Here is a 12167-nt window from a genome sequence, read left to right as displayed (position 1 = left end):
TAATATGAATATGTAAGTAGAGCTATATCAGATTGCATGCCATGTTGAGGAAAAGGGAGGAGAGGGAGAGGGAGAAAATTTTAAACTCAAAATCTTATGGAAGTGAATGTTGAAAACTAAAAATAAATAAATTATTTTAAAAAATAGGAAAAAAAAGAAAACATCCATTTTCCCCCCTCATGGGTCTTATTCCTGGATGGGGGTGGCACTGATCCTAGTAATGGAGGGAGAGAGAAGAAGAAGGAAAGGGGGGGAGCCAACTACAATTTCCAACTACTAGGAAGTCTTTTGCCTTTTGCACTTGGGTAGAAGGGAAAGTGTGACGGGGAGGGGGGGAAGCTTATAAAGGCTTTGAAGTTGAAATGGGATCTGTGGGTCCCTGAACAGTGGTTGTTGACACAGCCATACCAGAGAGGCAAGCTAAGTTGGTTTTTAAGAAGACAGGAGTGATGCCAAGCCAATAAAATGCACCTATCATCACCTTTTTGCTGCCCCCTTTAATGCAGCTCTCCCTGACAAATAAAAAGGCAGAGCCACTGCCCAGATCTCAGAAGTATTTGCTGGATTCTCATCCATCTGCACCAGGACCTCTTGCTACCTTCGCCATGACTTGTGGAATTAGCACTGTGGGCTGTGGATTCCGCCCCAGAAACTTTAGCTGCGTCTCGGCCTTCGTGCCTAGGCTGGGTGACCGCTGCTGCATCAGCGCCGCTCCCTACCGAGGAGTGTCCTGCTACAGGGGACTGACAGGCTTTGGCAGCCGCAGCATCTGTGGAGGCTACAGGGCTGGCTCCTGCGGCCGGAGCTTCGGCTACCGCTCTGGGGGAGTGTGCGGGCCCAGCACCCCCTGCATCACCACCGTGTCTGTCAACGAGAGCCTCCTGACCCCCCTAAACTTGGAGATCGACCCCAACGCCCAGTGTGTGAAGCATGAGGAGAAGGAACAGATCAAGTGTCTCAACAGCAAATTCGCCGCCTTCATCGACAAGGTCAGTGTCATAGGCCCTTGGGTTCCCAAGCTCCCTATGTGCTGGGCATTAAGGGAAGACCCAGATCAAGAAGAGAAAATGGCTGCTACCCTTGGGACACTTTTAGTCTGGTTGCAGAAGAGTTGAGAGTGAAAAATAATTGAAGAGGCGACATGGCATAGCGTGGATAGGGCCTTGGGTTAGACATCAAGGAAACCTGAATTCAACTCCTTGCCCCAGAAACTTAGGAGCTGTGTGCTACTGGACAAGATACTAGTCCTTTCTGTGCCCATTTCTTCATCTATCAAATGACTCAATTGCCTCAATGCCCTCTAAGGTTCCTCCCAACACTAAATCTATGATCCTAAAACACAAAAAGAGATGAGAGAGCAGGATAGCATTAGGCACAGCTGAACAGAGTTCTAGATCTCAATGCCTTAGGTGGAGACAGAGAAAGAGGGGGATGGAGTTAGGATGCTAAGAAGCTTGGAGACCTGGAGAGCATGCTCTACGAGTTTGGGTTGGGAATTGGAAATATTTAGTTTGAAGAAGAAAAGAATGGATGGAGGTGAGTTGGGATGGTGCATGACTGTGGATAAGTCACTTAACTCATGTAAGCCTCAGATTCCCCATCTGTAAAAATTAGGGAATTGGACCAGAGGCCCTCTGAAATTCCTTCCAGCTCTTGGTTTACGAGCCTATGAACCTAGTTAGATATTGTCATGGGAAAAAGGAATGAAACGTGTTTCGCTCGACCCCAGAAAGCAGAACGAGGAATAATGGGTGGAAGTTGATGAAGGACATATTTCCACTATGAAAACCTTCCTAGGGATCAGATCTGTTCCAAAGTTGAAATATTGGCCTTTGGGAGGTAGTGAGTTTCCCATTTCTGGAGCTCTTCACAGAGAGGCTGAATGACCACCTATGGAGGAAGAAGGTATTGTAGAAGGTACTCTGAACCAGATATAAATTAGACAAGATGATATCTAAAGCCCTTCTATTCCTCTGTCTACTGTGTTGTGCTTTAGCCTTCCTGGTGGTGGTCACTTTCATCCTAGAGTTTTTTAACCTTTTATAAATCAGGAAGTGAAGTGTAGTGGTCACCTAGAAGGCAGCTAAGGTGGTTCAGTGGATAGTCACGAAGACCTGAATTCAAATCTGGCCTCAGATACTTTCTAGCTCTGTGACCCTGGGCAAATCACTTAAATTCTATTTGCCTTATTTTCCTCATCCATAAAATGAGCCGGAGAAGGAAATGGTAAACCCCTCCAGTATCTTTGCCAAGAAAACCCCCTAGATACTTACTATTGGCATGCTATGATCCATGGAGTCATGAAAAGTCTGACATGACTGAACAAGAACAAAACAATCATAGTGTTCCTATGGTTCATGACCTTGGGAAGATCCTCAAAGCTCTCTTTAAGAAAGGTTTCACTCACCCTGACCATTTGAATGTGGGTCAAAGAAGTGTTTGGTCCAAGTATCTTTAAGCTAAATCAGAATGATGACAGAATGAGGAGAGGATCTGTCCTTAAAGGAATCAGATGTCAAGAACCCTAGAAGCCTTGGAGATCATCTAGTCCAATGTCTTCATCTTACAACTGAGGAAACTGAGTCCCAGAAAAGTGGAATAATAGCTAACAATTAGAAAGGGCTTTAAGGTTTACAAAGTACTATTATCTCATTTGACCCTTTTATTACCCCCTGTTTTACAAATGAGGAAACTGAGATAGGCAGAGGTTAAGTGACTTGCTTAGAGTCACACAGTTAGGAAGTGTCTGAGGCTGGATTTGAACTCAGGTTGTCCTGACTCCAAATCTGGCACTCAAGCCACTGTACCATCTAGCTGGGAATGACTTTCCTGCACAGCCAATTAAATGGTTGAGTGGAGGTTCAGACCCAGATCTCCTTCCATACACAGTCCAGTGCTTATTCTGCTACTACAGAGCATTCTTTCCCTTATACCTTGACTTCCTTGACAGCCTTTGGCCAGAACCATACTGAATTTCACTCTGGAGAGGAAGAGGCTGCCATCTTTTGTCTCCACTGAGGACCAAAAGAAATAGCTTGAAACTGCAACATGAGGGTTTTAGAACAGATGAAAGGAAAGAAAAATTGACCAAAAGGAAAGGTCATTAGACAAGAGGACAGGTTGCTGTGAATCCCCTTCTCCGAAACAAGAGAGATTGCTAGGTTTTCAATGACTCCAATGGAATTCCATCTGGAACCAGGGTAGGAGGTGGGAGGAGCAACTTTCAAACTCTTCAGTCCATGGTTATTAAATGTGATGTTCTGGGAGTCTGGAGAACTGGGATATAGTTCTTCTTTCACTAAGGTGCTGTGTGACCTAAGGCATGTTGCTCAACCCCTCTGAGCCTCCCTTTCCAGCTCTGTCAAATGAAGGAGTTAGACTGAATGATCTTTGATGTCCCTTTCAAGTCTCACATTCAGTGGCTGCTGATTCTAATTGCATCATTATGAAACAACTGAATGTTTTGTGCATTATGCAGCCTTATTATTCACCTTTTTGGTGTGGGTATGAGAGGAAGTGTACTCTTTGGTTTAATTGAACAGCATTATGTCAGCTCTGTGCTGGATGCTGGACACGCAAAGATGAAAAAAACCCAACAGAGTTCCTCCTCCTCCTTCTTCTCCCCTCCCCCCCAGCTCTGATTGGTTGTTATATCTTGCTGATTCTGTCTTAATAATAAATCCCATTTAATAGAGCTTTACGACATACACCAAATAGGATACCACAAATTGTCTTCCTCACAACAAGCCGGTGAGGCAATTTGTGATGCCCATTTTATAGATGAGTAAACTAGGGCACAAGGAGCAATCTGCTCAGGATCAGACATTTTAGAGGCAGATTCTTCTCAAACCCAGGTCTCCTGCCTACACAATATTCTTTCCATGACTCTAGGCTGCCTCCCTCCTCATCGGTATTTCTTAAATTCCCCTCTGCCTTTCTACTCATACTGGTGCATCTTAGCTCAAGCTCTTGTCAAGAGTCCCTGATTAGTGTTATATAGTCTCCTAACAGTTTTATCTCCAACAGTCTCTCCTCTCTCCAAGTCAAGTCAACAAGCATTTATTCATCACCTACTGTGTGCTAGGCATTCTGCTAAGCACTGGGGATACAAAAAATGAAAAAAACAATCCTTGCTCTCAAGAAGTTTGCAGACTAATGGTGGAAGACCACATGCAAACAACTGTGTATGAATAAGACGCATATAGGATAAATTGGAAATCTGAGAGGGAAAGCAGTGGCATTAAGGGGACCAGGAATAAATTTCTTGCAGAAGGTAGGTTTTACCTGAGAGTTGAAGGAAGCCAGGGAAATTAGGAAGTGGAGTTGAGGAGGGAGAGAATTCCAGGCACAGGGGGCAGCCAGAGAAAACTCCTGGAGTCAGGAGACTGACTGTCTTGTTGGAGGAACAGAAAGTCTCCAACTCATACCTTATAGACCAGCCAGCACAGGTCTGATCATGTCACTTTTTGCTTAGAAACCTTCCATGGCTCCCTATAGCCTAGAGGGTAAAATACAATCCACATCCTGGTGTTTCAGAAGGGCCACAATTTGGCACCATCTTACATTTATATATTCCATACTCCAGCCAGAATGGATTAGGAACTTTTCTCCAATCTCATTCTGGTTCCTTCTATCTCCCCACACTTTCGGGGACCAATCCCTCATGCCTGTGATTTATGTACATCCTGCTAATCTCCACCTGTTGAAATCTTTCTCTTTTTTTAAGACTCAGTTCAGTTACCACCTCAGCTAGGAATCCTCATGCATCCCCAGTTGAAAAACCCTCCCTCCTAACGCTTCTTTGGGTCCTTTACCTGGATCTCCCTTTCATGCCTATCATATTCTACCTTGTATCATATTGATTTGTGTGCCTGTCCTGCCCCCCCATCAGGTTGCAAGTTTCTAGGTAGCAAGGACTATGTAATGTTCAATAACTAACTAGCACATCGTCTTGAATGCAGTAGGCACTTAATAAGTCTTTCTTGAAGGCTATCCGATGGCATAATGGATAAAGTGCTGGACTTGGAATCAGGAAGACCTGCATTCGAATCTTGCTTCAGATGATTTCTGGCTGGATGACTCTGGGCCAATGACTTGCCTCCTCTCAGCCTCAGTATCCTCATCTATAAAATGGAAATAATAATAATACTAACTACCCCATCAGGTTGTTTTGAAAATCAAAGCATTTTGCGAACATGAAAATGCTATATAAATGTTAGCTATTATTAAACTCTATGACTCCTAAGGATGACTTGGTCTTTAGATACAGAAGCTGTCTCATTTCTCATTTGAAGTAGCTGATGCTCTGAGATGCTAAAAGAGTCACCCAGGTTTACAGAGGCAAAAAGAATTGGAACCCAGATGCTCTAACACCAAATCCAATGCTCTTTCCATTATTTTTATCCCTGGTGCCATCACACAGATCAGCTCCCCAGAGGCACACACTCAGACTTTTTGCCATTGGCATCACAGGTCCGCTTCCTGGAGCAGCAGAACAAGCTTCTGGAGACCAAGTGGCAGTTCTACCAGAGCCGGAAATGCTGCGAGAGCAACTTGGAGCCCCTGTTCCAGGGCTACATCGAGACCCTGAGGCGGGAGCTGGAGTGTGTCGAGGCTGACAGTGGTCGCCTGGCTTCTGAGCTCAACCACGTGCAGGAAGTGCTGGAGGGCTACAAAAAGAAGTGAGTAATTCATGGGGGTGGGAAAGGTTCCTGGTGTCTGCTAACAATGCTCCCCTAAATCAGGCTTGTAAATACTGCCTACATATTCATTCCAGGCTTTACTAGAATTGGGGGTATATGTGGGAATCTTAGAACATCTGCTTCTAGAGAAGCAACTCCCTGGGGAATGGAAATAAGCCAATTTTTGTGATGTGCCCAGGACTGGACAAAAGGTTCCCAGGACTACGATGCCTATGTATGTATTATCCTGGTGTCCTGCTCCTTTTTCACCCTTCCAAACCACTCTCTACCTTGTTTCCATGGCTCAGCCAAAGGAAAAGCTGCATTGGGAACGAATGGATTTGAGCCATCATCCAGGCTCAGTGGCTCCTTACAAGCCACAGTTCTGGGAGTGGACAGAGGTGTCCTGGGAGATTGAGGCAACAGTCTTCTGAGGACTGATCTTATCTGTCTAGACCAGGGGTGGGAAACCTGTGCCCTCGAGGCCACATGTGGCCCTCTAGGTCCTCAAGTACTGCCCTTTGACTAACTCTAAACCTCTCCAGAACAAAACCTTTAATAAAAGGATTTGTTCTGTAAAACTTGGACATCTAGACTCTAGGTGATTTAAAGTCATTTTTTGAGATTTGTTCAGACAAAGCCTGAGCCTCTTCTCTCTCACCTCAGGTATGAAGAAGAAGTCGCCCTTCGGGCTACAGCTGAGAACGAGTTTGTGGCACTAAAGAAGGTGAGTGACTGAGAACCACGGATGAGAACCTGATCCGTCCTGCTCCCACCCTGTACCAGCCTCTTGGGGCCAGGGGCCTGCCTCCATCTTTCTGGTCTTCTGAAAAAGTAGATAGACTTTGCTCAGTCATCTCCCTACAATCTCTCAACAGGAAGTGGACTGTGCCTACCTACAGAAGTCAGACCTGGAAGCCAATGCTGAGGCACTGACAGAAGAGATCAACTTCTTGAGAGCCCTGTATGAGGAGGTGAGGGAAGCTGGTCATTGAAGGTCGGGGTACCCAGAGCATCATTGGAGCAGAAGGCTTGGCAATCCAAGACAATGGTTTGCTGTTTTGGTCATAGGCACCCTACTGATCCCCATTGTGTTCTCTACTGATCTTCTGCTCAGCCCTATTCCCTCCCTCAATCTCTACCCCTTTCCTCTCTCTCTCCTTCCCCTCCCTGCCCCACTTTCTCTTTTCCTCCCTCTTCCTCTCTTATTCTCTCTGTTTCTCCATGTCCCTATCTTCTACTTCTTTCTTCCCTTCCCTCTCTTTCCTCCCTGGTTTCTCCTCCATTATTTGTAGTCACCTCAGTCCTGCCCAGGCCACCCAAGGCTGGTGATCAGGTTTGAGATTGAAATATGGGTAGAACTAGTGGTTGTAAATGGGGGTAGGGAGGGGAGTGAGTGTTGCATTCTCTGGATCTAGTAATGAAAAGTCTAGAGCCAAGCAAGGATATTTCTCCCAAAGTACCAGAGACTGAGACCAGCAGAACATTCTTTCTGGGCTAGAGCTAACTCCTTTCTCTATGCTGACAGATAGGACCAATAGCATATATAATCTCATGCCATGGAAAATCCCCAGAGCAATTCTGCTGTGTTTAGAGAAAATTAATTTCTCTGACAGTTTTTGCCCTTCCTAATTCTTTTGGGTTAAGAGAAGGTTAAGATGGGCCCATGAACACTGGGCTAAATGAAAGCAGTGGCTAAGTCTAGAAAAAGCTCAGGTACAGAGAAAGAGAAAGTCAGTCTAAAATCAAAGAAGGCCAAGAAATAATTGGGATGAAACAAGGTCCAGAATAGAGATAATTGCTAATGAATGTTATTTTACCTGAAGAAAATTTTCATTCTGTGAAGGATGTCATATTGTTTCACAGAGATGCATCCCCTCTAGACATGGGTTGTTGGGCTCCAATGAGACAAGAGGAGTCTGGACCAATGAAGCCCAAAGGAATTGTTTGTCCTCTTTTCTCCCAATCCACTTTACAGGAGATCCGAATCCTCCATACCCAGATCTCAGACACTTCGGTCGTGGTGAAGATGGACAACAGCCGAGAACTCAACATGGACTGTGTCATTGCCGAGATCAAGGCTCAGTACGATGACATCGCCAGCCGCAGCCGGGCTGAGGCCGAGTCCTGGTACCGTAGCAAGGTGAATGGGTCTGGCTCCCTCACATCCTGGAAGCTGTAGTGGGAGGAATCTGAGGACTGGGGAGTAGATGTCAGAATGGACTGCCCCTCTGTTTATGGACACACCCCCAGAGTGGTTTATAGTCTTCTCTGGGGGTATTTGAAGAAAGCACAGATGCCTTCTCTAGCTGAGATAACACAGAGGCAAAGGCATGAATGTGATGACACTCATAAATTCCCTGCCTCCCACAGTGTGAGGAGATGAAGGCCACAGTGATCCGCCATGGGGAGAGTCTACGCAGGACAAAGGAGGAGATCAATGAGCTGAACCGCATGATCCAGAGGCTGACCGCCGAGGTGGAGAATGCCAAGTGCCAGGTATGAACACATTTCTCTTCTGTCCCCCCATTGCCAGAAACGTGTCAAGTTGAAGCCAGAGGGATTCAAGTCAGGCGCCATAAAACTTTTTCCAAAAACAGAGAGGTGGACTTTCTATGGATTGTCCTAGGACAGTTGATAGACCACCAGACACTATGAAACGTTCTTTCTTGGAGTAGTCCTGTGTGGACAGCCCAGGGGAATGGGGGAATAATTGGATCGTCTCTGCTGGTGTCATAGAATCTAGGTTTCCATGAGTCCAAGACAGTTCAATAATTCTCTTTTCACATCCTACCTATGACACCCTCACACCCCACCAGAATTCCAAGCTGGAGGCTGCTGTGACCCAGTCTGAGCAGCAGGGTGAGACTGCCCTCAATGATGCCCGCTGCAAGCTGGCAGGGCTGGAGGAGGCTCTGCAGAAGGCCAAGCAGGACATGGCTTGTCTGCTGAAGGAGTACCAGGAGGTCATGAACTCTAAGCTGGGGCTGGACATCGAGATCGCCACCTACAGACGGCTGCTAGAGGGCGAGGAATACAGGTAGGGACCCCTAAACCAAGTTCCAAAGAATTCCCAAATGTTGGCAAGAGAGAAATTTCTTTATTAATAATTAATATCAATGTAATTAACCCAATTATATTTAAGTGTAATTAATAATGATGTAATTAAATTAAATTTACCATAATTAAAATAACAAGCCCTTAAAAAGAGGGGAGTGAGGGGAGAAATGGTGTCACCACAGATAGTAAATAGTCAAGTTAAAAATGGAGCCAGGCGAAAGGGGAAAATCTCTGATCACCATTCTCTATGACCTTAAAGAGTAAAAGGTCATTCCTCACAATAACTCTGCGCAGATAACAGCATCTTCATTTTTCCAAATGAAACTAAGGGTCAGAGACTGTGACTTTCCAAGAGTCAGACAGTTAGTAAATGTCACTGACAGTATTTTAACCCAGATTTCTCTTGCCTCTATGTCTAGTGCTGTCTGGCCATGTTGAGCATAAGGAACTGGTAGGCTATCTAAGGAGGGACATGAAAGTCCTCACCCACAGTGAAGGCAATCCCCTTCCAGAACACTGACTTTGATGGCCCTTTGCTTGAAGCATCAAAGCCAGGATTGTAGCCCAGGCCTTGAATTCAAATCCTGTGTTCTGCCTACTATACCACAGTGTTTTCCTCCTGAAAATGGAATTATTTTTATGAGCTGCTTAGGGGAAAAGATTTCCAGGGCTCAAAACTAGGCTTCCAGTTCCAGTGCTCTTTGGACTACACTGGCCTGCCTTGCTTGGAGATAGGGGCCTTATGTCAGACTTCAGAGTGGTCTGAAGGCCTGGGGTTAGGGGACGTTAAAGAGAGGTATACCAGTGATTGGGACAGGTAGATTAGGGTGACTTATTGTAGCTAATTTAACTCAGATAATTATATATTTCCCCTACCCCAGGTAAAGGTCAGAGGATTCTAAGTCAGTGCTAGGGTAAGGGAGAAGAGAGAAAACCCAGCTTCCCAGAATACCTTAGTGAGGTCTTGACTATGCACTAAAATGACCCCCTAACTCCCACCAATCAGGAAACACTAATCTAGAAAGTAATCAGAGAGGAGAGCAAGGTTTCAAACATCTCTGACATCAGCAGCGTTAATCAATCAACCAACAAACATTTATTAAGTGCCTACTATGTGCCAGGCACTGTGCTAAGTGCTAGGAATACAAAAAGAGGCAAAAAACACTCCCTACCTTCAAGGAATTTACAGTCTAATAAGGTTAAGCTATTTATTTGCCCAAGATCCCACAGGTAGTGAAAAATAGTGTCAAGATTTGAGCCTAGTCCTTCTGACCCACAGATTCAGGGCTCTTTCCACTATGTGTACCCAGGTATCCTATCCCTCCCCCCAGCCCCATCTCTCTAGCTTCACCCATCTGCTTCCCCATTCCTGGAAATTTATCAACTGAGACTGAGTGAGTTGGGATCCTATTCTGACATTTCTTTTCTCTCCTTTTCTCTCCCCTCTTCAGGCTATGCGAAGGTGTTGGTGCAGTAAATGTCTGTAAGTAATTTTGACTTTGAAAGAAGGGATTGAAGTTAGACAGCAGGGAGGACTTCTTGTCTGGGGGGGTAGAGAGACCCTGTAAGAGGTGCTTCCTCTACGACCATGACAAGAGGGCACAAGGACAAACTCCAGTCATCCTGATTTACATCTTGCCACTGGACCCAGATGACTCTGGAGGAGAAAGTGAGGCTGGTGACTTGGCATAGCCCTCCCTCACTGAAATCCAATTCACTTGCAAGTCGTGGCATCGTCTTTCTGATGCCATGGTCCTCTTCAAGAATAGAAGGACAAACAACAACTATGACAAGAGGGAGTGCTCTCTGATAGGAGATCAAGTAAGCCATGGGAGGGAAGTCCCATGAGGTTAGCCTCAGGAAGGACTTCCCAGATGGGAAAATGGGAAGACACTGAAACAGGGTAACGAGGAAACAGCTACCATTTCCTTCCTGGGAAGTCTGGCCAAATTAGAGAGACGGTTCCCAGGATGGCTTGAGCCAAGAAATGACTGGTCTTGCTTGGAGTTGGGAGCTTGAAAATGTTGGCTTCACAAGCAGGAAATCTAATCTTGCCCTGAACCCTCTTCCTTCTCCTCCTCTCTTACTTCTGCAGGTGTGAGTAGCTCCCGGGGTGGTGTCTCTTGTGGTGACCTTTGCCAATCTGGCTCTCGACCTATCACTGGCAGTGTCTGTAGTGCCCCTTGTAGTGGGAACCTGGTGGTGAGCACAGGAACCTGTGCTCCCTGTGGACCCCTCGGCACCAGCTGTGGAAGATGCTAGAAGAAGACAGAGAACCAGAGGCGCCCTCTCCATCATCTCCAGATGTGCCCTATTCCCTAATCCCCCCATCACTAGATCTCAGCCTCCTAAAACAGCTGTTTTCCTACCTCGTGTTCTGAGAATACACCAAACTCCCCATTCCCTTACACCCTTGATCTGGAGACATACCTCTGATGGTAGGGAAATAGATCCCATTTACTGCCCCTTCTTGGATCCTGGACCCAAAAGGGGTTTGTATATAGGTCATTGCTAATCTGCCTCAGATCCTTCTCGATGCATATTGTCTTATGTTTATCCAATAAACTTTGGAAGCCATTTTTGGCACTGAAATGTATGGCTTTCTTGTGGTTTCTCATCCAGGTGATGTCCATTGGGAATAGAACATTCCCACTGGAATAGCAAGCCCTCCTGGAGAATAAGACAAAGCAGAGGATGCCACTGGTATGAGCACTAGTGCAGATTTTAGGGTTATAGATTCCAATAACAGAGAACTTAGAGATAATCTAGTCTGACTTCCTCAAAGATGAAGAAACCAAGGAACAGAAAAATGAAGTGAAGTGATTTGCCCGACATCACACATAATTAGGAGCAAAGCTGAGATTCAACCCCAGGCTCTCTGGGTTCCAAATTCAGAGTCATTTCTGCTACACTCTTTTTGGGTTAAGAGCAACCTAGATACCAAGATAAGAGCTCATGGATCTTGTCCTGACCAAGTCTCAGGAACATATAAAGTCTCAGAGACAAAAGCCTTACAAGGCTGACACTATATACACTATACAAGTTTTGTTGGGGAGGTGAGGGAGAGAAGAGGGTGGACTTAGAATGGCAAACAGCTATTGAAAGGCCACATGGATCTTTAAAATTTTTCTTTATTTATTCAACAAAAATTTATTAAGGGCTTCCTACGTACAGATTGTGTAAGGTGCTAAGGAAAATAAAACCATTTTTCATAAAATGCAGCCCCTGCTACCAAGGAGCAAAAGAACAAGGGACACGATACCAAAACAGATCATGATAACTTACAAAGATTTGAGCCCTAATCCTCTGAGCATTCCCTCCTTTTAAGGAAACACTATATCAGCCTATTACATCTCACCCCTTGGCAGAAGGGTCCTGATGGTCTTCTAAAGGACTTTCTACCACTTAAATAGATTTAGGATCCTT

The 12167-nt window shown here is 45.4% G+C and overlaps 1 protein-coding gene across 1 annotated transcript; it reads left to right on the top strand.

Moving 5' to 3' along the window:
- The first annotated feature begins 568 nt into the window (after positions 1-568).
- Positions 569-11312, top strand: LOC114029743 (keratin, type II microfibrillar, component 7C). Its single transcript, XM_027844363.1, has 9 exons — positions 569-989; positions 5473-5681; positions 6348-6408; positions 6560-6655; positions 7660-7824; positions 8055-8180; positions 8501-8721; positions 10193-10224; positions 10837-11312. Exons 1-9 carry the CDS (start codon positions 606-608, stop codon positions 11001-11003), a joined length of 1461 nt encoding a protein of 486 aa, XP_027700164.1. The 5' UTR covers positions 569-605; the 3' UTR covers positions 11004-11312.
- The last annotated feature ends 855 nt before the right edge of the window (positions 11313-12167 follow it).

This window comes from Vombatus ursinus, unplaced genomic scaffold, assembly GCF_900497805.2.
Source record: "Vombatus ursinus unplaced genomic scaffold, bare-nosed wombat genome assembly UNPS02014941.1, whole genome shotgun sequence".
NCBI classification, from domain to species: Eukaryota; Metazoa; Chordata; class Mammalia; order Diprotodontia; family Vombatidae; genus Vombatus; species Vombatus ursinus.
This window is presented reverse-complemented; position numbering and strand designations above follow the sequence as displayed.